Below are 26003 nucleotides of genomic sequence, written 5' to 3' on the forward strand. Positions count from 1 at the left end.
TTCATAGGTCAAGAAACATTGGATTACAGCATATGTACATTTAAGATATTTTTCACCATTAGGTCCTTACTACTTATATCAAAGTGCAACATATTCTTAGTAATGACGAGGACTGTGAAACGGATTATATGAGAGAACTATGAAACAACAAATCTTGCAGAAAAAAAAGAGGAACTATCAAAATAATCAAAACTCATGTTTTGGGTCTATGCTGATTAGACTAATCAGGAAGCCAATAACTAACAGGGCCATCTTATTCAAAATAGTGGCATAACTATTCAAAATTAGTGTTAAGACCAAATATGATCAGATAGAAATAGAAGGAACAGCATGGCCAACTCCATTCAGAAATAGAAAGAGAGCTCGGTTCATTGAAAAATCAGAGTAGTCATACCCAAAAACATCGTAGAGTCATAATGACTGGACGAAATGTTGGTCAACACCAATCATTTCAGAGTAGTCAGACCCAGAAACATCGTAGTCATAATGACTGGACGAAATGTTGGTCAACACCGATCATTTCAGAGTAGTCAGACCCAGAAACATCATAGTCGTAATGACTGGACGAAATGTTGGTGAACACTGATCATAAACTTAGATCAGATAGTGTAAGTATTTTTTCACGCAAGTGTCGACCTTTTGGCCGAACCCCAAGGCTTGTAGCTCTTTCACACCAACGTACTACTTAATGTGATATATCAGATTTCTTAGCAAAAAAACAAATAAGCCAAATAGCCAATGTAAAAACTATTTTAGGTTTGGACAGTACATGAGCAATTGCTGTAAAGTTTCTTTTTTTTTTCTTCATTCCAACCAGACCATCAACCCTGAGTATTAATGTTTTTTTTCTCTAAAGTCGTATACGAATTAGAAACTGAAAGAAGTAAGGAAATGACATTTACCTTATTTGCGTATTCGTGTCTTTCTAGCCTGCACCCATATGAAAGGACTATATTTTTGACTGTCAATGGAAGAGTTGTGAAGGTAGTAGCTCACCATGGCAGGGTACTCCTAGTTTTCTTCAGAAGCCTATAACTGCAAGCACTAACACACTAAGAAGCAGTTGTGGTATTGATATATATTTAAAAATTAGGCAAAGACAAAGCAACAAGAGATGCAAGAAAGGAATGGTGCCAATACCTTCAGTTCAACTGTAATTTGTAAATTTATCTTTATAGCTTGTAAATCCATACCTTCAGTTCAATAGAGGAAGAAAATCCATCTAGTTATTAGCTCCCACCTTGCAAAATTAAAACAAAGAACAATAGGCAAATATATATAGATTAAACATAATATAGGTTTCGTCCTCAGAGAACGTATGTTTAATTTATAGGTTGAAAAATAATTAAGAACAACACACGATCTGAAATGGTTCAAAAAGTAACAGTACAAGATGTAAGATTCATACAACCATTATCTATGTTTGATTTTTTTTAAATACTATCGGAATTGCGGGGTTCCTCTTACGCCACAGATTATCTCAACAATTCTGCAGCTTATCTTTCATGTATACTTATTTGTTAGGTGAAGTGACCGGACAAAGAAAGTTTTAGGGAAATAGATTAAAAGACCTACAGCTGTTGGATTGGGATTAAGAATTCTGCTAATCAGGTTTTTGGCTCCAGCTAAAAACCAAGAGGGGTAGCTAAACCGAGCTGCTGAAATCTGTGATTGCAAAGGAAGCGTTAAGAGATGATAAACAACCGTAAAATAATATTTATTTTCTCTCTAGGCTTCTGGAGAAATCATTTGAACTACTATGGATATAAAAAATGTCAGTGTTTGCAGCTATGGCAACAGTTGGCAATTAATAAAACAATGTTTCATAGACATACAAGCTGAAAGTTGGTTGGAAATTTTAGACTCAGTACCATAAGCGCTCAATTGAAGGCACAATAAATAGAGAGTGAAGTAGTAACACCAGGTTTGTGGAGTAAGAAATTAAGAATGCTACGAACACTTACTGTTTTACTTTTCATAGTAAGGAAGCAAGCAGCAGCACATGATGTGTAATTTATAACTCGTTTGAGCATGCCGATTAACATATTGCAATTCCATGTAAATGTGATTTCGTGTAGAGCCTGATCTCTGGATCCATTAACACCTCAACTATCGTCCTACATCAACCATCTCAATATCACAAATCAATGAAGCAAACACACAGTCAGTGCCAATTGGTACATGGTTAGTATTTACTAACAGAAATTCAGTGTTGCCTATAACTTAGAATAGGGTCTAAATTGCAGATGATCAGAATAGCATGCAATTGATGGATTCGGACAATAACTCAGTGAAACTATCAGCCAAATCATTGCAGGGAGAGGGAGAGAGAGAGAGAGAGGGAGAGAGAGAGAGAGAGAGAGAGAGAGAGAGAGAGAGAGAGAGGAAGAGACAGGCACCTAGGGTTTCATGGAGCATAGAAGAAGACGCGGCGCCTGGCGAGACGATGCCGCATCAGGGGGGAGCTGCGCTGGGGAGCCCAGGGCCTGCCCGGCGGCGGCGTGCCTGGGGACCGCCGCCGTGGGGGCTCGTCGCGGCCGGGGACGGCGAGCCGCTACACCGGCACAAGCACCCGAGGAGGCCGTCGTTGCCCCACCCTTGCGGCGCGAGGAGGAAGGGGCGTTGGAGGAGAATGAGGGTGGCCGCCGTGCCGCGGGGGGGGGGGGGGGGGGGGGGGGGGGGGGGGGGGGGGGGGGGGCGGCCGCCCTGCGTCGCGGGAGAGAGGGAGAGGGAGAGAGAAGAGGATAAGGATCCAGAAGCAGAAGCATGGGGACGAGAAGTAGAAGTCAGCATATATATATTTTTCTCTCTGGATTCGGATGAGAAGCTGAAGATTGCAGCAGAGTAGCTGGAGAATCACACGAGAAGTTTGAGAAGCCGCTCCCGGCAGAACCGGCTTGGTCGTCGATTGGAAGATCAGACGGAGGATGGAAATGGGAGTAACGTGGACGGTGGTTCTCTGGAGGAGCCCTACCGGCTATCTAGAAAGCTCTGAAGATCCATATCCGATCCATCCGCTGCACTGCCCACACACTAGTGCTCTCCTCCGATCAGCACATGCAGATACTCCTATGTGGATGGATGCAGCCCAGCAGCCGTGCACCAATAATCGATGCACGGCCGGTGCACCTGTGCTGCACTACCTGCTTTTGCTCACGCGATAGATGTGACTTGTGAGTTCGTCGTCGGATCAGATCAGAGCGGCCCGCACATCTTTGCCTGATCTAGATCCTGCACAAGCGACATGCATGCTGGCCATGCACTGTGGTCTACCGTCAGTCGGTGACCACTACCATCATGAATCAACAAGACAGCAGAAAGCGAAAGCTGCCTCTTTACGCTTTATACTCTCCGCATGCCCAGATTTGAGGAGCTTGTCCACCACACGGGTCACGGCCCTCACGGGCAATAGTATTTCGTATACTGGCCGGTGCTCTACAAACTCATTTTTATATTCAGTAACAAAATAAATGGACAGCGTCCCCTCTCTCTCTATCTCTCTCTCTCTCTCTCTCTCTCTCTCTCTATATATATATATATATATATATATATATATATATATATATATATGAACTTAGCGCCCGTTTGATTTCGTTCGTTTGGTCGTAAACGATCATAAATTTTCAGTCAAAACAATATTTTTCTCTCTTACAAAACCAACCAGCAGTAATAATATGATCGTATCCGCACCAGCTGAACAGTCTCGGCATGTGGACGGTCCTAGCCGGTTGGCCTGGCTATGGCCAGCCAGAGCCCGGTCCCAATGATACAAGTGTCCGTGTTTGATTGTATGTTCCTGTAGGACCCAGCTCAGCTGTACGGTCCCCCTGACATTGTCATTGCCATTTCATCGAACACATGGAGGGCGTCAGCATCCAGCAGCTGCACATCGCCGGTGCAACTGCGAGTGAGCAGCAGCTAGCTAACGCTGGCAGTCCAGATTCCTTCGGTCCAGCCCGAGAGCTCCGCTCCCCACACGCACCACACAACCATGGGCACCGCCCTGCTGCTCGCGCTCCTCCTCGCGGCCGTGCTCCTCTGCGCGTCGGCGGCGTCGGCTGCGGGAGACGCGCACCCGGGATACTCCGACGAGGGCACCTGCAAGGTGGACGCCGGCGCGTGCGCGGGGCGCGGAGCTGCGGCGGCTGGAGGAGCGCGGCGGGCGCGGACGCATCATCGACATCACGCACGCGTACGTGCCGGACCTGCCGGCGTTCGCGACGGGGGCGGTGACGGGGCCCGTGGTGCCATGCCGGTGCGGCGGCATTCGAGGTGAAGCAGGACGCTTGTCGCAGGTGCCCCGTGCATCGTCGCCGGCGGGGTCCCTGGCTGCGGGTGCCGTGCCTCGTCGCCGCCGGTGTCCCTGGCCGCGGGTGCCCCGTACGACTCCGTGAAGGCGGTAGAGGGAGGTGCCAGGCTCTGAGAAAACGAACCCTCAGGTCGTTTCCTGGGAGCCACCCATTTGGGTGCTTTGAGGAGCGTGCGGGCCGGGCTGATGAATAGTAAAAGCAAATCAAACACCCTGAACTTGTAGCCCACGGGCTCAGCCAGGCCTCCGGAGCCCAAATCAAACGCGCCGTTAAAAACTGGCGTTCATACTTGTTCTCCAGATGATTGGCATCGTGACATCTTGGACACCATTTGCGATCTCTCACCTCAAGACAAGAGCATGTCACTTGTCAGTTGTCGTGACAACTTGGGCCCTTGGACACCATTCGCGACCTCTCACCTCCATTTTTTTTAAGAAGCCGAAGGTGCCCAGACTGCTGCTGTTCTACTCGATTAGCTAATGAGAGCCATGGGCCTCCAATCATCAAGTGTATCACCAGGTAAAGTCCAATTTACACCCTCCAACTCTCGCTAAAATCCAGATTTTAATCTCGAACTTCAAAACCGGATAACTTTGGTCCTCCAACTCTTGAAACAGTTCAACTTTCAACCTTCTGAGCGGTTTTGCGGGTGAACAGTAACTTTTGATATTTTTGGGAGTCGCCGAAGTTTTATATTATTTTTTAAGCATCTTAACGTCCTCAAATGAAAAAACTCAAAACTACAAAGTTGTAGATCTCATTGAGAGCTGAGAGCTACAACTTTGGTATAAAAAGTATTTTCATTTAACTCCATACAAATAATATATTAGTGCTCTAATGCGGCAAGCGCTAGTAGGCGATTATTATGGTGCTGAAATTTTATATTATTTTTTTAGCATCTTACTGTCCTCAAATGAAAAAATTAAAACTATAAAGTTGTAGATCTCATTGAGGTCTACAATTTACATATAAAAATTGTCTCGGTGAGATCTACAACTTTATAGTTTTATTTTTTTTTCATTTGAGGATAGTAAGATGCTCGAAAAAATAATATAAAATTTCAGCACCATAATAATCGCCTACTAGCGCTTGCCCCATTAGAGCACTAATATATTATTTGTATGGAGTTAAATGAAAATATTTTTTATACCAAAGTTGTAGCTCTCAATGAGATCTACAACTTTGTAGTTTTTGAGTTTTTTCATTTGAGGACGTTAAGATGCTTAAAAAAATAATATAAAATTTCGACGCCTCTCGAAAATATCAAAAGTTACTGTTCACCAGCAAAACCGCCCAGAAGGTTGAAAGTTGAACGGTTTTCAAGAGTTAGAGGGCCAAAGTTATCCGGTTTTTGAAGTTCGAGATTGAAATCTGGACTTTGACGAGAGTTGGAGGGTGCAAATTGGACTTTACCCTATCATCACATCAGTCTTTCTCTTCTTAGGACCATGGGCCTTCCTCTAGAAAAGAAGATCATGGGCCTAAGCCCAAATCCAAGTCTAGGGGAGCATTCACGGCCCATCCACCGAATCCGCAATTCCCCATCCATCTCCGTACGCCGTACTACCCACAGACACACTCGGACTGACAGGGGTTTTGCTAGGGTTCTCCTCCTGCCACCACCGATCCACCCCCCGCCCCTGCCGCCGCCGCAGCGATGGCCGCCGTCGGCGAGGACGACGCGGCGTGGGAGCGCGCCATCTCCGCCGCCACCAAGGCCACCTCGGCCCCCAAGACCCTCGCCCTCGACGGCATCGTCAAGTCCTCCACGGGCCGCCTCCCCTCCGCGGCCCTCCTCGAGCGCGTCGCCGCCTCCCTCGAGGAGCTCTCCGTCGCGGGGGCCCGCCTCTCCTCGCTGGAGGGCCTGCCCCGCCTCCCGGCGCTCCGGCGCCTCTCCCTCCCCGACAACCGCCTCTCGGGGGCCGCCGCGCTCGCCGCCGTCGCGGAGGCCTGCGGCGCCACGCTGCGCCACCTCGATCTGGGTAACAACCGGTTCGCGGACGTCCAGGAGCTCGCCCCGCTCGCCGGCGTCGGGGTGGAGTCGCTCGACCTGTACCAGTGCCCCGTCACCAAGGTCAAGGGGTACAGGGAGGAGGTCTTCGCGCTGATTCCCAGCTTGAAGCACCTCGATGGCGCCGACGCTGAGGGAAACGAGCGCTTGGAGACGGATGACGACGAGGACGATGAGGAGGACGACGAGGAAGGGGAAGAGGGAGAAGAAGGGGAAGGGGTGGAGGGAGAGGAGGAGGACGAAGAGGATGATGGAGAGGAAGGTGAAGAAGAAGATGGTGAGGACGGTGAAGGGGACGACGAAGAAGTAGGTGATGAGGAGGTGAGGGTTTTGCTCTAAATCTCTCTTATTATCAGTCAATATTTGTATTGATTAGTGTCTTTTGAACTTTTGATATGATGCACTTCAACTCTTATACCTGAAGTACCTGAAAAGTGGCAATGCAATTCAACTCTTTAGCTGACAACTCCCAACTTGAAAAATGGGCTGTAAAATCATGTGCTAATGAATTTGCGAGATCTGATTGTTGAAGATGAAAAATGGGCTGTAAAATCATGTGCTAATGAATTTGTGAGTTCAGATTGATGAAGATGGTTACACAGATACGATTTCACTTAATTGATCTTTTGTTACTTATAGTCTTAACATTGACATTGCTAGATGGAGGATGTATGATGCTAGCTTTGAGGTATTACATTTAAATGTTTGTGGTACTGCATATGATCAATTTACTTGTGGACAACTTTCCTTTGGTAGGTTCCTATATGTATCAATATTAATTCATTTGTTTTATTTTATATGTCTACCTGTTTGCTTCTGTGCCATTTTACACATTGAAGTGCCATGCCATCAATCTTTGTACACTCTCATTTTTGGCGTTCATCGCTGTTGAATTCTGCATGGGATGAGTAATTGTTGGTGTCTTATTCCAATATGAAAACCCTGGTATCATATTGAAGTTTATAAAAGTTATGACATCTCGCATCTGGTGAAGGTGCATTGTTCTATATGAAATATTATTCTATCTGTTATTAATTACGTTATTTCTAGAATGTGTAACTTGAGGTGTTCTGGGTAGGATGTGTTTATGTTGACCTCTTTCCTGCTTGATCTTCTACATAGACGATTTACCATGGGCTCTGGGCGTGCTGTTTTCATGCCAATATTTTCACTTAATATTTATCATAATTGCTGTGTATCATCAAGGTTCGACACTTGTCTTTTTATGTATTATCACCTAGTTATTTGTTCCTGTAAATGCTGTGATGCTCCATAATTTGAGTTTAGTCACTGAGCCCTCACGGTTCTTGGGCTGACTGTGAGCATGTCTATCACCTTGATTTTGTTTTAACAACTCGGTAGCTGCCAGTAACATCATGCTTTGTTTGTTGTTCCTCTAGAGACGGTAGTGTTAAACTCTTGATGATGCCATATTTGCACTTTGCAGTGTGATCTTGGGCCTGTTTTACCTTTAAAATTGTAACTGCCATGGCCTCACAAACCATTCTTTCTAGCTCATTCTTGGACTTCCCTGCAATCGTCTTGAGTGACCTAAACAAGTTTGATTGAGCAGTCTAGTTTACTGATTGAAACTTGATTTTGTGCAAAGAATTTGGTAAACCTTATTCTGCAATAATAATACATTTGACCATTTTCAGGCCGAAGACGAAGACGGTGAAGCTGAGGATGACGAACTTGATGCAGACGCAGAAGACAAGGAGAACATCGAAAGCAAAGCAGGATCTTCCCTGCCAAATAAGAGGAAAAGAGATAGCGAGGATGATGCCAATGGAGACAAGTAAAACGGCGAGGGAAATAGTATTTCCTGAACTTCGGAAGCGGTTGTGTGCACTGATTATTATTTGCATGCTTTCTGGTTCTTTTTTTCCCCGCACTTGTAATAGACTAGAGCATAGTGTTTTTAGGCGGTTCCATTTCTGAAGTATCTTCTTGATTCTGGAGGTTGTCTGACTCTGAAACAATGAGTAATCTTGGATGTCCCCAGCATGTATACACCCTTTGTTTGGTGTGACTTCCTGATGCTACTAATCGATATCCCAGTTCATATTATTCTACTTGTGCTTGTGGAGGATGGTGACCTTCCTTTGTTTGGTTTGACTTCCTGATGCTACTAATCGAGATCCCAGTTCATATTATACTACTAGTGCTTCTGGAGGATGATGACCTTTTCATGCTTGTATGTAATTATGTGTCCATTTCATTGACTTGCTGGTGTGATTACTGTTAACATCTGTAGGCTAGGAAAATTTTAATGAAGGTAGACACACTATGTACCGGTGAAAACAACATGGATGTGAACCTTCCTTAGATTTCTTTTGCTGACTTCCGGTCAACTACGTGTGCTCATCTGTTCCGCATTTGCATAAATCATCAGACAGCGACACGTCCTGTAGGAATTCTCCGTCTCCGGTACGCGTAGTCTGTAGGGTCAGCATAGTCTGGTGGTAAATCAATGTGGTCTGGTGGTACTCTATATTATACTGTACAGTATATGTTTCTGCAAAGTCCAACAGGACACTGCGGCAAGCAGAGTATGAGCTAGGAATTAAATTGTATGGATCCTGGGTCCATTCACTCTACAATGCAGGCTACCGCAGGACGTGCAAGTTCCGCTGGCGCACCTGCTTGCATTGCATCCATCTATCTTGGCTGGAACTCCGACACGGACATCCCGTTCAAAGAGAACGCAGCAGCAGACACGTTACGCCGCTCATCAGAGCTCATCGTCTCCCCGTACGCAAAGGCGAAGGCCGGCTTCGACGGTGCCGCAAAGCCGCCTGACGATTGGCCGTGCAGCATGACGAGGACGTCGAGCATGGTAGGGCGGTCCGCCGGGTTCTCCTGCACGCAGAGCAGCCCCAGATGGATGCATTTCATCACCTCGCTCTCCGTCTCCGGGGCCTGGCAATCCAAGAACGGGTCCACGGCCTCCAGCGCGGTGCCTCTGACCCAGTGATCCCACGGTTAGTTCTGTTGAATCGCTAGGACCATAGATTTAGCCGGGGTGTTCGATGAAATAAAGACCTAGAATACGTTCTAGTGCAACGATATGTTGGGGTTTAGTCCCATATCGTGTAGCGATAGTAGGGGAGCACAACATATAAGGCGGGAGAACCCTCACTTATAAGGCTAGTCTTTTGGGTTGAGAAGGCTCAAATGCCTTATATGTTGTCAGCTCCGGTGGACCTGGGACCTGTGGGAGCGCAGGCTCGTGGTAACGAGCTGGGCCGACTGCAAGCCAGCTCCAAGATCGTGAACTCGGTGGTCACCACCGGTTCCAACAATTGTTATCAGAGCCCATGGTCAGAAAAGCTAAACCCGATAAAAAATCTCGAGCGTCACATATGGCGGGGGCACCCCGATGTGTGATTAAGGGGGAGATTGTTGGGGTTTAGTCCCACATCATATAGCGATGGTAGGGGAGCACAACATATAAGGCGGGAGAACCATCACTTATAAGGCTAGTCTTTTGGGTTGAGAAGGCTCAAAGGCCTTATATGTTGTCAGTTTCGGTGGACCTGGGACCTGTGGGAGCGTAGGCTCGTGGTAATGAGCCGGGCCGGCTACAAGCCAGCTCCAAGATCGTGAACTCGGTGGTCATCACCGGTTCCAACAATTGGTAACAGAGCCGGTACCCAAGGTCAGAAAAAGCTAAATCCAATAAAAAAATCTCGAGCGTCACATATGGCGAGGGCACCCCGATGTGTGACTAAGGGAGAGATTGTTGGGGTTTAGTCCCACATCGTGTAGCGATGGTGGAGGAGCACAACATATAAGGCTGGAGAACCCTCACCTATTAGGCTAGTCTTTTGGGTTAAGTAAGGCCCAAAGGCCTTATATGTTGTCAGCTCCGGTGGACCTGGGATCTATGGGAGCGTAGGCTCGTAACGAGTCGGGCCGGCTGCAAGCCAGCTCTAAGATCAAGAACTCGGTGGTCACCACCGGTTCTAACACGATAGAGAGACAGAGAGAGGTGGATGAGGTCTGACGAACCTGACACCGCGGAGGGGTTAGATCCATAGGCCTCCATCGGGTTTGTTGGTGAAGTCTGCGCACGGGCAGCGACGGTCGGGGAAGACGTGTCGGAGATGCGGTGCCGGTGGTGAAGATCGATGACGGCGCAGTGCTGTGGCGGAGGTACTTCCCGTCACTGGCTGCATCCCTCACTTAGATCGGGTTTAGGGTTTGTAGGTGGGGAGCTTGGCTCAGGCGAACCTCGTGATTAGAGCCGCCGGCCCCCACCTCTTTTTATAGCGCAGGGTGACAGGGGCCCTCTAGCCATGGTGGGCTAGGCACCCCCGATCAGGGCACGAATCAAAGGCCCAACTGGGCCGTTGGGTCCAGTTAGGTTAGAGATCAATCTAACAATCTCCCTATTAATCTCTTTCCATCTTTCACTTTATATTATTTACTTTTGTTCATTCCATTACATATTAGTGTATAGAGCATGTCTCATCGTCACGGTCCATTGCCGATAGATTTAACAGCTACAACACACTACTCTGTTCTAAAATAGATACTTATCTTTGGGTCTTCTTTTGTCTAGGAATTATAGGCTTTCCCTTAAACAGTTAAACCTATGCCGGCTACATGTTCTCTGAACACGTTGGGTGGTAAGCCTTTTGTAAGCGGATCCGCGAGCATCTTTACTGTACTTATATGCTCAAGACTTATGACTTGATCCCAGACTTTATCTTTCACAACATAATACTTGACTTATTGTTGTGGGCATACTGTACTGCCGGATTATTATCGCAGTATAACTTTAGTGATCTATAGATGTCGTCAACCACCTTCAAACCGAGTATGAACTTCTTTAGCCAGTTCACCTGCCCCGTTGCCTCATAACACGCTATAAACTCGGCATACATTGTGGACGATGTAGTGACAGTTTGTTTTGAGCTTTTCCATGAAATAGCTCCTCCTACGAGAGTGAATACATATCCAGACGTGGATTTTCTATCATTTCCCGCATAATTAGAATATGAATACCCCACTATATGGAGTGAATCAGATCTTCTATACGTCATCATGAGGTCTTTCGTTCCATGCAAATAACGCAAGACTTTCATTACTAATTTCCAGTGTTCTATTCCAAGATTGTTCTGGAATCTGCCAAGTAACCCGGTAACAAATGTCAAGTCAGGGCGCGTGCATACTTGAGCATATTGCAAGCTTCCGACAGCTGAAGCATATGGAACCGCTTTCATTTGATCGATCTCATATTGGTTCCTGGGGCATTGAAAATCCCCATATCTGTCGCCCTTGACTATAGGAGCAGGTGATGGACTATATTTGTGCATACTAAATTTCTTTAAAATTTTCTCTATATATGCCTTTTGTGACAGTCCTAATACCCCTTTACTTCTATCTCGGTGAATCTCGATCCCTAGAACGAACAAAGCTTCACCAAGATTTTTCATATCAAATTTTGAGGACAAAAACTTCTTTGTCTCTAGTAGTAGACTGACATCACTACTAGCAAGTAAGATATCATCCACATATAGGACAAGGAAGATAAACTTCTCATTCTTAAACTTTGTATAGACACAATTGTCCCCTACATTCTCTTTAAACCCAAAATTCCTTATTGTCTGATCAAACTTCAAGTACCACTGTCTTGAAGCTTGTTTTAATCCATAAATGGATTTCTTTAGGTGGCATCCCATTCGTTCTTTTCCTTCTATGACAAAACCTTTCAGTTGTGCCATGTAAACATTTTCCTCCAAGTCTCCATTGAGAAATGTCGTCTTTACATCCATCTGATGTAATTCTAAATCGTAATGTGCCACTAAAGCTATTATGATTCTGAAGGAATCCTTACATGAGACTAGAGAAAAGGTCTCATTGTAATCAATCCTTTCTCTTTGCGTAAAGCCTTTTGCCACAAGTTGGGCTTTATATCTCTCTATATTCCCTTGAGAGTCAAGTTTTGTTTTGTAGACCCATTTACAGCCTACTATTTTGGCTCCTTTAGGAATTATCTCCAAATCCCAAACTTTATTGGTATTCATAGATTTTATTTCATCTTCCATGGCCTCAAGCCACTTTGATGAATGATCACTTCTCATGGCTTCTTCAAATGAGGTGGGATCATCCTCTATTTAAAATTCCTCAGTGTTGTATACTTCATAATCAGCAGGAATAGCTGATTTTCTAACTCTTTGAGACCTTCTAGGGGCCTCCACATTTGGCACATCTACTGTTTGAGGCTGTTGTTGCTCCCCCGCATGTGTGATAATTTGTTCTATAGGATCCTGAAGAACAGGTTCATCATCATAATTCATTGTTGCCACAGGTGGAATAACAACAGGTGCTGGCACCACAGTATCTTGTACTGTCGGTGCAGCGACAGCATGTAGTGAGAAAAATGGCTCATGAATCATCGGAGTGGACGCATACACCCACTTCTCTTCAAGGTCAATTTCTTGAGCTACCATGTTCCCCCTCATCAATTCATCCTCGAGGAAGATAGCATGTCTCGTTTCCACAAACTTTGTATGTCTATCTAGACAGTAAAAACGAAAACCTTTTGACTTTTCTGGGTAGCCAATGAAATGGCAACTTACTATTTTGGGATCTAACTTCTCAATGTTTGGGTTAAATATTTTAGCCTCAGCAGGACTCCCCCCACACGTAAGTGGTTTAGTGAGGGTACTCTTCCTGTCCACAACTCATACGGTGTTTTGGGCATCGACTTACTTAGTACTCTATTGAGAATATGAATGATGGTTTTTAACGTCTTCACCCACAGGCTCATCGGTAAGGTGGAGTAACTTATCATACTACGCACCATATCCATCCGGGTACGATTGCGCCTTTCAGCTACTCCATTCTGCTGAGGTTTGTTCGGTGTAGAATACTAGGCTACTATACCATTCTCTTGTAAGAACCTTGCAAAGGTCCAGGAATTTGGTCATATGGGGTATGCCGACCGTAGTACTCCCCTCACAGTCGGACCTGACTATCTTAATCTTTAAATTGTGTTGATTTTCAACTTCTGCCTTAAATATCTTAAATTTATCCAATGCTTCTGTTCTTTCTTTGATTGGATAAATATAGCCATAACGGGAGTAATCATCTGTGAATGTTATGAACGAATTATAACCATCCACACTCTTTACAGGAAAGGGACCACAGATGTCTATGTGAATAATCTATAGAATTCCTGCGCTTTGTTTGACATCTTGCTTAATTTTCTTTATATACTTTCCTTTTATGCAATCTTTGCATTGTTCTAAATCTGAGAGCTCTAATGGAGGAAGAATATCATTCTTAACTAGTCTTTCTATTCTCTCCCTGTAAAGAATTAGCAACATGAATAGTTGCACCTGAGTCAATCCACCAAGTAGATTTCAAATACTGTACATACAGGGATTTATTTATGAACATAATAATGTTCTCACCTTTCTTTGCCATGATCATCTTTAGGTAATCGGGACAATGTTTCTTATAATGTTCCATCTTCTTGTAGTAGAGACATTGATCTTTCTCTACTGTGAACTTATTTTGCTAAGGCTGATGCAGCATGGGACCCTTTCCCTTTGACTTTGAGGAGAAGTTAGCATTAGGATTCTTTTTCTTATTGTCTTTCAAATAATTGATAGAACCACCATTGGCAGCTTTCATTCTCTCCTCTTCTTGCACACACATAGCCATGAGCCTCTCCATGTCCTATTTCTCGGGCTGTATGTTATAGTTGACAACAAAAGTGTCAAACTCTTTTGGCAAGGAAGCAAAAATCAGATGGATAAGGAACTCATCCTTGAGAGCCAAATCCATTGGTTTTAGCTTGGATACCAAATTGCTCATCCTTAGTATGTGCTCTCTAATGCCACCATTACCTGAGTACCTCTCTGTTATCAGCTGGGTAGCATATGTTTTTGAAGAGCCAGTGAACTGACTATTTATTATTTCTAGATACTCGGTGATGGTGTCACACTCTGGGATTGAGCCCACAATTACAGGCTCAATCGTGTTTTTTTATCATAGCCAAACACTTCTTGTTGGCAGTGACCCACTTCCTATGCTCAAGGTCATAGGACATTCTTTTGGATGCAAAATCCCTCTCTCTGGTTGCCCAAGCAGCATCAGCCTCGTTTGTCTCCCTCACCGGTGCCACGGGCTCTGTGGGACACGGTGTGGTGACTACCCAGTCCACCTCAGCCAAGATGAAGGCTGGGTCGATCTTTTTCTTCCACTCAATGTAGTTATCACCTTTGAGAGTGGGGATCTCTTTGATACAACTCATCAAGTTGTATCCGTCTGAAAACACAATTCAAATAGAGTAAGAACATAAATAATAACAATAACAATAACAATTGCATGCCTTAGTTCCAACGTTGGTCAAAATTAAAACATACAATTGTTCTCTATACTAATTCTACATCATCGTTGGGCAGAAATAGAATTAATGCATGACAAAGCATCTTAATATTGCTATTAATCAACGTTGATCTAAATAATAACAATATTATAATCAATTAAAACATATCTATTTTTCAAAATTAAATTCTCCCGTTGGTTCGAATTTAATAATGAAAATATCTTTAAATACGCAGCGGAATAAATGAACTCATTTCCTTGAATTTTACCCACAGGGAAAAATACTTTTCTATTTTCTTTTGAGCCAATTTCCATTTTTCAATTTTCTGGAAAAAGAAAAATATGAAAAACGGGCTCATTCTTTACTGTTTCGGCCCAAAACTGGCTCGGCCCATAGCAGCAGAACTGGCCCACGGCCCACGGCAGCACGCGCCCTTCCCGCACACTTCCCCGCGCCTAGGCCGCAACCTAGGCCTGGACCGGGAATTTGGCCTCACGCCCTCGCCTGCCTAGGCCGAAAGGCAGCACAATCTTCCATCGCCGTCAGATCTCATCCGACGACCGTCCGATCGTTTCGGCCGAAACAAAATCCTTCTCCGACCGCTGTCCCGGAACCCTAGAGGCCATTCGGCCTTCTCTTCTCTCTCTCTTCGCCACGTTCCTGTCTTCTCCCCTCAGCGCAGCAAGCAGCAGCAGCTACCGAGACGAAGATGGTGGAGCGGGCAGAGCCTCGGCGCCATCGCTGGTCCCCTCGCTGGTGTGCGCGCTCCCCAGCGGGTGAGCGCGCCGCCGTCGAGCGGCCTGGCCGCGGCGCCCCTTTTGGTCGGAGCCCGGTGAGCTGCGCCCCCGACTCGGTCTTCTTTTCCCCGAGCGCCCGCGTGACAGCAGCGCTGCGCAACGATGAGGTAGGCCACCCCTTCCCCTTCTTCCCCTTTCGGATTTACTTCGTTTGTTCGGATTCAACCGATTTGGGGATTAGGGTTAGGGTTAGGGTTAGAGTTTTACTGTTTCTCTTCCCCGTTGAAGACTTTTACGGGTTTAGGGTTTGGCTCTTATGTTCTTAAGGCCGAAACCCTCTTCTTTTTATCCTTTCCTTAACCCAGTTAGGGTTAGGGTTCAACTGAACCTTCTTTTCTTAACCCAGTTAGGGTTAGGGTTCATCCGAACCCCCCTCTTTCCTTTTCACAGATCCGAACGGATCTAAACTAATAAGCTAGATCTATACCTAAACATAGCTCTGATACCATTGTTAGTTCTGTTGAATTGCTAGGACCATAGATCTAGCCAGGGTGCTTGATGAAACAAAGACCTAGAACATGTTTCTAGTGCAACGATAGAGAGAAAGAGAGAGGTGGATGAGGTCTGATGAACTTGACATCGCGGAGGGGTTAGATCCAGAGGCCTCCATCGGGTTCGTTGGTGAAGTCTGCGCAAGGACAGCGACGGTCGGGGAAGACGTGTCGGAGATGCGGTGCTGACGGTGAAGATCGATGACGGCGCAGTGCTGTGGCGGAGGTATTTCCCGTCACTGGCTGCGCCCCTCACTTAGATCGGGTTTAGGGTTTGTCGGTGGGGAGCTTTACTCAGGCGAACCTCGTGATTAGAGCCGTCGGTCCCCACCTCTTTTTATAGCGCAGGGTGATAGGGGCCCTCCAGCTATGGTGGGCTGGGCGCCCCTAATCAGAGCGTGAATCAAAGACCCAACCTGACACCCACACCTAGTAACACAAGACATAATCATTTACGAGTGTGCGTGGTCGGCATCTGTACTGTATAATTCTAAAAAAAGTACAAGTATACGGTGTTTCTGACCCAGTGACCCAGCGGTGTGTGAAAATTAAAAGAACAATAGGTAGGACTAGGACTACAACTCACGTAGCTCAGGTCCAGTTTAGTTCCCTCCCAAAATGCCAAATTTTTTAAGATTTTCCGTCATATCGAATCTTTGGACGCATGCATGAAGTATTAAATATAAATAAAAAATAAAACTAATTACACAGTTTAGACGAAATCCACGAGACGAATCTTTTAAGCCTAATTAGACTATGATTGGACACTAATTGCCAAATAACAACGAAAACTGCTACAATGTCATTTTGCCAAAAATTTCGGCATCTAAACAGGCCCTCAGCAGAATGATGGATTCTCCTGCTGCTGATTCCAACATGTCGATGCTCTTCCGTCCAGTGACGATCTCCAGGATGAGGACGCCAAGGCTGTAAACGTCAAGCTTCACCGACAGTTGCCCAAGAGCTGCATACTCTGGCGCCATGTATCCTCTGCCAAGCATGAAAACAGCTGAGTTTTCAGATCGTGGAACTACTGCTCGACGAAGAAGCTAGGAAGAACACAGCACATAGCAATGTGGGCATGTGGACCGATCGTTCAATTACATACAGCGTTCCGACAACTTGGCTCGTGATGGTGGTAGTCTTGTCGGCGCTGAAGAGCCTTGCCAGCCCGAAATCGGAGATCTTCGGGTTCATGTCGGCGTCCAGCAGGATGTTGCTCGCCTTCAGGTCGCGGTGGAGGATTCTGATCTGTGAATCCGCGTGGAGGTATAGCAGGCCTCGTGCTGTTCCATAGAGTATGCGGTATCTTGTCTCCCAGTCTAACAATGGACGCTTCTCAGGGACTGCAAGAAGGCCAGACATTAGTGATATACTCGCATCTTGAGGAGTCAAAGATTCTTTAATTGGCATGTCTGAGGTCAAGCACAGGAAGGACAGTGGCAGTGTTCTGTACCAAAAAGGAAGGTGTCCAGGCTTCGATTAAGCATGTACTCGTAGACAAGCAGCTTCTCCTGTCCCTTCAAGCAAACGCCGAGAAGCTTTGCAAGATTGTTGTGCCGAAGCTTGGCGACCAGCAGCAGCTCGTTCCTCAGCTCTTTCAGGCACCTTGCCCTGAAGCCTTGTCCAGCCTCTTCACGGCGATTTGTCATCCATCAGGCAAGAAACCCTGAAATTTTAGGCACCGTGTTTATGATGTACTGCATATTTCTGAATGTCCCCAGAGACATGTGTCTATACACTACTCTCTAGCAATGGTACCTTGTATACCTCGCCAAAGCCTCCATGTCCAAGCTTATTCTCTTCGGCAAAATTTGCAGTTGCCCTTCTCAGTGTTGCCAGGTCAAAGAGGAGCGACCCGGAATCGTCAGCTTCCTCCGCATCTGCATACACGTGCTTATTCTCATCATTCACCATTAAAGTTATGAATTTTCGCCATGTTCCTTTTGCTTTGAGACTCATTTCTACCATCCTTTTCTTTTTATTCTTAGTATTTATGTTTTCTGAAATACCAAAGATATATGCAGAACTTGATCAGGAACAGGGCGCACAACTCACATCGTTTTACTTGTGCTTTTCTCTAGAGGTAGATCATGAACGTGGACAGGAGGAGGACAACTAGGACCCCGAGAACAATGGCCACTACTGTTGCTGCATATCCTGTTCCCCTTGTCCTCTTTGCTGCAGATACAATACATATAATGCAGATAATTAGAGCGATTAAGGAGATGTTTGGCAGAGTGACTTAGGCGGGGAGCAGGTAAGAATCACTTTTCCGTTTACACTAGGAGGTGGGAGCTTAAAAAAACTACTCTCTACTGAATCACTCTACAATCAATTCTACCTGCTCCCTGCCTTGCTCCTCCACCATAATCAAGTGATTTGCTCCTCCACCATAATCAAGTATAATCACTCCATTAGAGAATCAAGGAGCAGAGCAAGAGAATCCAAAGAGTGGAGCTATCTCCCAAAGAAGGCCTAAAGCTCGAGGACTACAGTAGTTGCAACTGTTAACGATAATTTCATAATTTATATTTGTGGACGATTCATAGATACTTGCTACAATTACTATGATGATTTGGGTTTCTGTTTTTCTATCTGAAATTATGCAAAGAGCCTACCATCGTTGTGGACTGCTGCACCCGGCGGAGCCGGCGTCAATGGAGGTGCAACAAGCTTTGTTGGACACAATAGTGCCTCTAAACCATAGATCAGGGGTAGGTTTTTCTCTTAGATGTGAAAACTGTTGATGTACCTTGGTCTAGGTCACCATTCGGTCCATGGCGCCACAGTGGCTTGGACGACGGTGACACGGTAGCTCGGTGCAGTGGTTCCAGCGTAGTGGAGTCGAGGTCCAGTGGCGACGGTGGAGTCGTTGGGGCTTCTCGTCGCTTGCAGCACTTACTGTAGATCGGATTAGGTTTTCTGTTGGTGGATCACGACGGCTCAGACCAACCTCGTAGTTAGAGCCATGATCCCCACATCTCTTTTATATGTGTTGTGCGACAGGAGCCCACCAACCATATTAGGGTTGGACGCCCCCGATCAGGGCCTATTGGTGGAGATCAACTAACATTCCCCCCCTTGATCTCACTACCATCTTTCAATTTCATATCATTTTGTTCATTCCATTACAGATTAGCGCATAGAGCATGTTTCAACGTCACGGTCAATTGACGATAGATTTAACAGCTACAACGCACCACCATGTTCTGAAATAGATACTTAACTTTGGGTCTTCTTTTGTCCAGGAATTTTAGGCTTTTCTTAGACCCATGCTAGCTACATGTTCTCTGAACACGCTGGGTGGCAAGCCTTTTGTAAGTGGATCCGCGAGCATCTTTTCTATACTTATATGCTCAAGACTTATGACATGATCTCGGACTTTATCTTTCACAACATAATACTTTATGTCAATGTGTTTGGCAGCACCACTTGACTTATTGTTGTGAGCATACTGTACTGCCGAATTATCATCGCAGTATTACTTAAGTGGTCTATAGATGTCGTCAACCACCTTCAAACCGGGTATGAACTTCTTTAGCTAGTTCACCTGCCCCGTTGCCTCATAACACGCTATAAACCGGCATACATTGTGGACGATGTAGTGATGGTTTGCTTTGAGCTTTTCTATGAAATAGCTCCCCTGCGAGAGTGAATACATATCCAGACGTGGATTTTCTATCATCTCTCGCGTAATCAGAATCTGAATATCCCACTATATGAAGTGAATCAGATCTTCTATACATCATCATGAGGCCTTTCGTTCCTTGCAAATAACGCAAGACTTTCTTTACCAATTTTTAGTGTTCTGTTCTAGGATTGCTCTGGAATCTACCAAGTAACCCGGTAACAAATGCCAAGTCAGGGCGCGTGCATACTTGAGCATATTACAAGCTTCCGACAGCTGAAGCATATGGAACCACTTTCATTTGATCGATCTTATATTGGTTCCTGGGGCATTGAAAATCCCCATATCTTTCACCCTTGACTATAGGAGCAGGTGAGGGACTACATTTGTGCATACTAAATTTCTTCAAGATCTTTTCTATGTATACCTTTTGTGATAGTCCTAATACCCATTTACTCCAGTAGTAGACTGACATCACTACTAGCAAGTAAGATATCATCCACATACAGGACAAGGAAGATAAACTTCCCATTCTTAAACTTTGTATAGACACAATTGTCCTCTGCATTCTCTTTAAAACCCAAAATTCCTTATTGTCTGATCAAACTTTAAGTACCACTGTCTTGAAGCTTGTTTTGATCCATAAATGGATTTCTTTAGGCGACATCCCATTCGTTCTTTTCCTTCCATGAAAAAACCTTTTGGTTGTGCCATGTAAACATTTTCCTTCAAGTCCCCGTTGAGAAATGCCGTCTTTACATCCATCTAATGTAATTCTAAATTGTAATGTGCCACTAATGCCATTATGATTCCGAAGGAATCCTTACATGAGACTGGAGAAAATATCTCATTGTAATCAATCCCTTCTCTTTGCATAAAGCCTTTTGCCACAAGTCGCGCTTTATATCTTTCTATATTCTCTTGAGAGTCAAGTTTTATTTTGTAGACCCATTTACAACCTACTGTTTTGACTCCTTTAGGAATTATTTCAAGTCCCAAACCTTATTGGCATTCATTGATTTCATTTCATCTTTCATGGCCTCAAGTCACTTTGATGAATGATGACTTCTCATGGCTTCTTCAAATGAGGTGGGATCATCCTCCATTTGAAATTCCTCAGTGTTATACACTTCATAGCCAGCAGGAATAGCTGATTTTCTAACTCTTTGAGACCTTCTAGGGGCCTCCATATTTGGCACATCTTCTGTTTGAGGTTGTTTTTGCTCCCCCTCATGTGTGGCAATAGGTTCTATAGGATCCTGAAGAATAGGTTTCCTTATGGTCATTCATTGTTGCCACAGGCGGAATAAACAACAGGTGCTGACACCATAGTATCTTGCACTGTCGGTGCAGCGACAGTAGGTAGTCAGAAAATTGGCCCATGAATCATTGGAGTGGGCGCATACACTCGCTTCTCTTTTAAGGTCAATTTCTTGAGCTACCATGCTCCCCCTCATCAGTTCATCTTCTAGGAAGACATCGTGTCTCGTTTCCACAAACTTTATATGTCTCTCTAGACAGTAGAAACAAAAAACTTTTGACTTTTCTGGGTAGCCAATGAAATGGCAAATACTGTTTTGGGATCTAGCTTCCCAATATTTGGGTTATCTTCTTTAGCCTCAGCAGGGCTCCCCCACATACGTAAGTGTTTAGTGATGGTACTCTTCCTGTCCACAACTCATACAACGTTTTGGGCACCGACTTATTTGGTACTCTATTGAGAATATGAACGGCGGGTTTTAACGTCTCCATCCACATGCTCATCTGTAAGGTGGAGTAACTTATCATACTGCACACCATATCTATCAGGGTACGATTGTGTCTTTCGTCTACTCCATTCTGCTGAGGTTCGCCCAGTATAGAATACTGGGCTACCATGCCATTCTTCTGGGGTATACCGACTGTAGTACTCCCCCACGGTCAGACCTGACTATCTTAATCTTTAATATCTTAAATTTATCCAATGCTTCTGTTCTTTCTTTGATTGGATAAATGTAGTCATAATGGGAGTAATCATCTGTGAATGTTATGAACGAGTCATAACCATCCACACTCTTTACAGGAGATTGACCATATATGTCTGTGTGAATAATCTATAAAATTCCTACGCTTCATTTGGCATCTTTATTAATTTTCTTTACATACTTTTCCTTTAATGCATTATCTATATTGTTCTAAATCTGAGAGCTCTAATGGAGGAAGAATATATTATTCTTAACTAGTCTTTCTATTCTCCCCTCAAAATATGGCCTAAACGATAGTGCCATAATTTCGATGATGCATCGTGATCTCTCTTATACCACCATTTCCAGATTAACACTCTGTCACCAGCTGCTTTATCAGCTAGGTAGCATATGTCTTTGAAGAGCCAGTGAACCGACTCTTTATTCTACGAGGTACTCGGTGACCGTGTCACACTCTGAGATTGAGCCCACAATTACAGGTTCAATCATGTTCTTTATCACAGCCAAATATTTCTTGTTGGTGGTGACCCACTTCCTATGCACAAGGGCATATGACATCTTTCGGGATTCAAAATCCCTCTCTTAGTTACCCAAACGGCATCAGCCTCGTTTGTCTCCCTCACTAGTGCCATAGGATCAGTGGGACATGGTGAGGCGACTACCCAGTCCATCTTAGCCAAGATGAAAACCAGGTAAATATTTTCTTAACATAAAAATAACACCATTTATATGCCTTGATTCCAACGTTGGTCAAAAACAAAACATACAACTGTCTTATACATTAAAATTTCTAATTGTTCTTATACACTAATTCTATATCACCGTTGGGCAGAAATAGAATTAATGCATAAAACATTAAAATTTACAACTGTTCTTATACACTAATTCTACATCACCGTTGGACAGAAATAGAATTAATGCATAAAATTATTAAATTGCGATATTGTTATTAACAACGTGGTCAGAAAATAACATCATAATCGTGTCAAAATCTCTTTTTCTCTAATTAAATATCACGTTGGTTCAAAATAACTAGAGAATAAGTAATTTCTTTAGCAGCGGAAAAACAATTCAATTCAATGAATTTTGCTACATGACAAATCTCTTTCTATTTCTTTAAGCCATTTATTTATTTTCTAGGACATAAAACCTTTTCTGGAAAATAAAATAAAAAAATTGATTCATTCGCTTGGGCTTAAAACCTGCAACAGCTCAGCCCGGCTTTGCTTGCCGTCTCGGCCCAGCAGCCACGCGCGCCGTGCCGTCCCCGCGCCTAGGCCGCAACCTGGGCCTGGGCTGGAAATTCGTCCCACACGTGCGTGCCCCGCACCGCTCCGCCTAGGCCGAGAGCAGCCCATTGAAATCTCGCCATCGGATCTCATTCGACGGTCGAGCATAGCCTTCGCAGGATCAAAAACCCGCTCGGCCGCGTCGGCCGAAAACCCTAGCCTCATTTCTTTCTTTCTCCTTTGCCTTGCTCTCTCAGCCGCGTGGCGTCAGCGGCAGCGGCCTTGGTGGCCGCCGACGTCGGTGAGGAAAGCAGCCACCGGAGCAAGTCCATCTCCTCATCCTCCTCTTCCTTTCTTTACGCCATGCTCCTTCTTCCTTCTCAGCGCAGCAAGCAGCAACCGAGCGAGCGAAGCAGTGGAGCGGGTAGCCATGGCGCCGTCGCCAGCCCCCTCGCCGGCGTGCGCGCTCCCCAGCGGGTGAGCGCGCCGCCGTCGAGCGGCCTGGCCGTGGCGCCTCCTTGGCCGAGCCCAGGCGAAACATCTCCCCGGCTCGGCTCTTTCTTCTCCTCGCGCGCCGGCAAGGCAGCAGCACTGCTCAGCGGCGAGGTATGCCAAAACAGCTCTTCCTCTTCTCCCTTTCCCCTTCTTTCTTTGGATCTTCTTTTCTCTTATCCGAACCGGTGTTGGGGATTAGGGTTTAGATCTAGGGTTAGGGTTTAGAATCCGACCCACTGTTCTTCTTTTTTCTAAAATCGATTACGGGTTTAGGGTTCGGTTTCGAGTCTCTTCTAGGCCGAATCCCTCTCTTTTCTTCTTTCTTTCACCTAGTTAGGGTTAGGGTTAGGAAAACCCTCTTCTGTCTGCTCAGATCTGAAAGGATCTAATTCATTCTTTCCTTTTCTAATCGTTTCTAGTCCCTTCCCCTCTTCCCCTTCTCTTTTGGATCTTCTTTCTTTTCTTTTCGGAGTTGAACCGATTTGGGTTTGGGGTTAGGGTTAGGGTTTGACTCGAAGTGCCGAGACCCCTTTCTATTCGCTTCTCATATCCGAACACTGATGTTCTTTTCTTGCCGTGCGCCGGCGAAGACGGCGGTGCTGCACCTTTCCCCCGGCTCGGTGGCAGTGGTGACCGACAGTCAGTGACGCCCGCCACCCTCCCGGTCTTTTCTATTTTCTTTTACCCGGTTATGGTTAGGGTTATAATCCGAAACGGATCGAACCCTTGTTCTTTCTTTGATTTCTTTTCAATGCTTTACCCTATACTAGATCTACAAACTGACAACCTTGGGCTCTGGTACCATTGTTGGACACAATAGTGCCTCTAAACATAGATCAGGGGTAGCTTTTCTCTTAGATGTGAAAACTGTTGATGTACCTTGGTCTAGGTCACCATTCGGTCCATGGCGCCACAGCGGCTTGGACGACGGTCACACGGCAGCTCGGTGCGGTGGTTCTAGCGTAGTGGAGTCGAGGTCCAGTGGCGACGGCGGAGTCGGTGGGGCTTCCCGTCGCTTGCAGCATTTACTGTAGATCGGATTAGGTTTTCTGTTGGTGGATCACGGCGGCTCAGACCAACCTCGTAGTTAGAGCCGTGATCCCCATATCTCTTTTATATGTGCTGTGCAACAGGGACCCACCAACCATATTAGGGTTGGGCGCCTCCAATCAGGGCGCAGAGACAAGGGCCCGGACCTATTAGTGGAGATCAACTAACAAGCTTCACTACTGGGCTGCTGTCATAGAAGGGGAACACCTCGAATCTCAGGTTGCACCACACCGCGTTGAACTGGCCGCCGGTTGAGCCGTTGAACACGGCCGGCATCTCGTCCTTGAGCCTGCCGAGGCACGCCAGGCACGCCTCGGGAGCCAGGTTGGGCGTGCACTGTACCAGCCCGTAGATGTTGTGCACCAAGTTGCTGTCCGTGGTCGTGAACCCTTTGGCGGAGGTCACCACCCCGACGGCGTATCTCGCCGTCGAGTTCCGCGCCGCCCAGGCGGACAGCGCGGCCACGAGGTCGGCCGCGAGCCCCACGAACCGACCTGGGTCGGCGGTGACGTTCAGCGGGGTGGTGCTGTACTGCACCAGCTCCGCGGCGTCGCCCGGGCTGGCCAGGAAGTCCGTGTCCGAGTACCGGAGGAGGCAGCGGTCGTAGTAGATGGACACGACCCTTGACTCCCCTGCAGACGCCGAAGGCGATGTTCGGCGCGACCGCGAGGGCAGGACGCGCACCCGCTGCCGTTGACGTCGCCGCGGCAGAGCGCGAGGCCCCACGTCTGGTCTGGGGCGTGGCCGAGCGGTGGCGGTGGCGAAGCCTACGGCGGAGCTGGACGCGTTGGCGGACAGGGAACCCGAGGAGCGCGACGACGTTGGAGCGGTAGGTGGAGTTAAGGGCGTAGAGCTGCCGTTGTTGCAGAGGTAGTTCATGAGGCTGAAAAGCGTGGCTGCGGCCCGGCCAGTGAACGGAAGAAAGAGAAGCAGCAGTAGGAGGACGGAGGCCATGTTTGAGCGTGCAGGGTGCGGCGGCCATGAGGTTTGGTTGCCAGCAGTGCTGTGCAGCATCTCATTGCACCTGTGCAGTTTGCACGGCTACTTCCGATTCCGGTAGCGTTTTCTTTTCATAATGAATCGGTTATCTGTAGCCGTTCTCTGAATGATTCCGGCAATCGCTGAAAGTGATTTTTTCCTAAAAAAAACAAAACAGGCATTGCCGGCTGGGGGACCAATCAACTAGTCACGATTAGGGGCAAAGCTCAGCTAGTATATGTAATGTGTTCAAGGTGTATTTCCTCCAACTAGACTGACTTAAACGTTGTTGCATGAGCGGCTTCTAAATGAGTGGTTGATGATTCACTTTCAGATTATTACCGGGCCTGCTATTGAAGCGGCAGTGTGAACGTCCGCCCACTGCGGAATGTGCGCCGCCTAACTATGATTCGGACACCCAAATTTCAATTATGCCTTTAAATTTTGTATTACTTTCTTGAGCATTTAAACGACCTCAAAGAAAAACTAAAAAAACTTAAAACTTGAAGATCTCGTCACGATAGCTACAACTTTGATATAAAAAGTATCTTCATTTGACACATTTCAGAAAAAATATAACATTTATGAGGCAATAAGCGCTGGTGCACGTTTAATATGATGCTGAAACTATATATTATTTTCTCGAGCATCTTAACTATCTCAAATGTAAAAACTTAAAATTATAAAGCTGTACATCATA

The 26003-nt window shown here is 45.9% G+C and overlaps 1 protein-coding gene and 1 pseudogene across 1 annotated transcript; one reads left to right on the forward strand and one right to left on the reverse strand.

Moving 5' to 3' along the window:
* The first annotated feature begins 5893 nt into the window (after window positions 1-5893).
* On the forward strand, window positions 5894-8402 carry LOC136473244 (acidic leucine-rich nuclear phosphoprotein 32-related protein 2-like). The gene is made up of 2 exons (XM_066470927.1): window positions 5894-6642; window positions 7980-8402. The coding sequence occupies exons 1-2, from the start codon at window positions 5968-5970 to the stop codon at window positions 8121-8123; spliced, it is 819 nt and encodes a 272-aa protein (XP_066327024.1). The 5' UTR covers window positions 5894-5967; the 3' UTR covers window positions 8124-8402.
* A 411-nt stretch (window positions 8403-8813) lies between these two features.
* On the reverse strand, window positions 8814-25307 carry LOC136473236 (cysteine-rich receptor-like protein kinase 6; annotated as a pseudogene).
* Between the last annotated feature and the right edge of the window lie 696 nt (window positions 25308-26003).

This window comes from Miscanthus floridulus, chromosome 1 (assembly GCF_019320115.1).
Source record: "Miscanthus floridulus cultivar M001 chromosome 1, ASM1932011v1, whole genome shotgun sequence".
Classification (NCBI taxonomy): Eukaryota; Viridiplantae; Streptophyta; class Magnoliopsida; order Poales; family Poaceae; genus Miscanthus; species Miscanthus floridulus.